At 61.1% G+C, this 2,041-nt stretch overlaps 1 protein-coding gene across 1 annotated transcript; it reads left to right on the top strand.

Moving 5' to 3' along the window:
* Positions 1-319: 319 nt before the first annotated feature.
* LOC127335821 (ethylene-responsive transcription factor 2) lies at positions 320-1,766 on the top strand. Its single transcript, XM_051362555.2, has one exon. The coding sequence runs from the start codon at positions 414-416 to the stop codon at positions 1,314-1,316; it is 903 nt and encodes a 300-aa protein (XP_051218515.1). The 5' UTR covers positions 320-413; the 3' UTR covers positions 1,317-1,766.
* The last annotated feature ends 275 nt before the right edge of the window (positions 1,767-2,041 follow it).

Below are 2,041 nucleotides of genomic sequence, written 5' to 3'. Positions count from 1 at the left end.
GCAAGGTCGGAGCTGACGACCTCATCGCTGATGTCACCCCCACATCCCAACAAAAAAATCGGGTAGCGCAAAAGGCGAGAGAGCCTCTCCGTAAAATACTCCTCCCACTTTGTTCCTGCACAATAAAAATACATGTCCACTAAACCAAATCGGGCTCACCTCACATTTATTCACCTGGGCCTCTGCCTTTTCCGGGCTTATTTTACCCATTCCGTTACGTGGATCCATGGATTCCAACCCAAGGCACGAACGAAAGTTCAACGAACCGCGACCCCGAGGGGCAGCCCACGCCGACTATATAACCCGCCACCCCGACCCGATTCGGACCATTCGCCACGCCACTTCCAGTTCGTTCACACACACACAGTGATCAGCACGAGACAGAGCGAGCGACAAAGCAGAGGAGCACCACCATGCTGCTGAACCCGGCGACGACGGTGCTGGACACCATCAGGCACCACCTCATGGACGACACGGCGGCCGCATCGCCCTCGCCCGAGGCGGCGGGGAGGCCGAGGCCGGCCTACTGCCGCAGCGCCAGCTTCGGGAGCCTGGTGGCGGACCAGTGGAGCGAGTCGCTCCCGTTCCGCGCCGACGACGCCGACGACATGGTCGTCTACGGCGCGCTCCGCGACGCCTTCTCCTGCGGCTGGCTGCCCGACGGCTCCTTCGCCGCCGTCAAGCCCGAGCCGCTGCCGTCCTCCCCGGACTCCTCCTCCTCCTGCTCCTACGTCGACGACGCCTGCGCCTCCTCCCTCGAGCCGGAGCTGCTCGACTGCTACCCCACCACGCCCACCGAGGAGCACACGCCCAGGCGCGAGGAGCAGGCCGCGGCGGTGGCCAGGGGCAAGCACTACCGCGGGGTGCGCCAGCGGCCCTGGGGCAAGTTCGCCGCGGAGATCCGGGACCCGGCCAGGAACGGCGCGCGCGTCTGGCTCGGCACCTACGACACCGCCGAGGACGCCGCCGTCGCCTACGACCGCGCCGCCTACCGCATGCGCGGCTCCCGCGCGCTCCTCAACTTCCCGCTCCGCATCGGCTCCGAGATCGCCGCCGCCCACGCCGCAGCCGCCGCCGGTGCCTCTGCCGCCGGCGACAAGCGCCCGTCGCCCGAACCAACCACCTCCGACTCGTCCTCCTCACACTCTACCTCCTCGTCCGGGCCCTCCCCGAAGAGAAGAAAACGAGGCGAGGCGGCGGCCGCGTCCATGGCCATGGCCCTGGTGCCGCCGCCCTCCCAGCTCACACGCCCGGCGCAGACCTGGTTCCCCGCCGCGCCCGTCGAGCAGGTGCGCGTGCAGCAGCTCGTCAGCTAGGACAGACAATGTGGAACGGATTCAGCGGCAAGTGCATGGCCGTGACAGCGGCCGCTGCCTTGCACAGTTTCGCAAGTGCGAGATCGATGGCAACGGAATGGGACGGCCAGCCAAGGCAAAGCACCACAGCGACGGCGCCATTGGATATTCCGACGGATCGATAAGATCGGAGCAATTGGGCGTGGCGGAGCCGAGATACTTCCTCGATCTGCCCGGTGCAACTCGCCCAAGTGGGCCGAAGGGACACTGTAGTATCCAGTCGTCGTGGTTCGTTGTGAGTCGTGTGGTTACTTGCGTCACTGTCAGGTTGATTGCATTAGCGTAACGGTAACTAAACTGTACAAACGTCTGTTGGGCGAAGGAGAGGTCGAGAAGAATCCCGTTTGCTCGACTGTTGATATCCAGTTCAAGCAACCAGCAAATGCGTTGAAGGATTACTGCATTTTCCTCTTTGCCAGTATGTCATCTACCCAAGTGTTTGAACTCACTTCGAAGAAGCAACCAACAAATTCATGCCCCTTTCTTATGTCATCGACCCGAGAGTTTGAATTCACTTCTAGCAACCAACAAATGTATGAATAGATCACCACATTTTCTCTCGTTTGCTGTGTCATCGATCCGAGAGTTCGAATTCAGTTCAAGCAACCAACAAATGAATGAATCAGTCGCTGCATTTTGTTGTTCTTTTGCGGGGGCATTTTCTTAGCAGCATTTTGTTGTTCTTG

This window comes from Lolium perenne, chromosome 2 (assembly GCF_019359855.2).
Source record: "Lolium perenne isolate Kyuss_39 chromosome 2, Kyuss_2.0, whole genome shotgun sequence".
NCBI lineage: Eukaryota > Viridiplantae > Streptophyta > Magnoliopsida > Poales > Poaceae > Lolium > Lolium perenne.
This window is presented reverse-complemented; position numbering and strand designations above follow the sequence as displayed.

Bases quoted from the DNA above. Each gene is read 5' to 3' on its own strand.
- LOC127335821 (XM_051362555.2), top strand. From the start codon at position 414: ATGCTGCTGAACCCGGCGACGACGGTGCTGGACACCATCAGGCACCAC.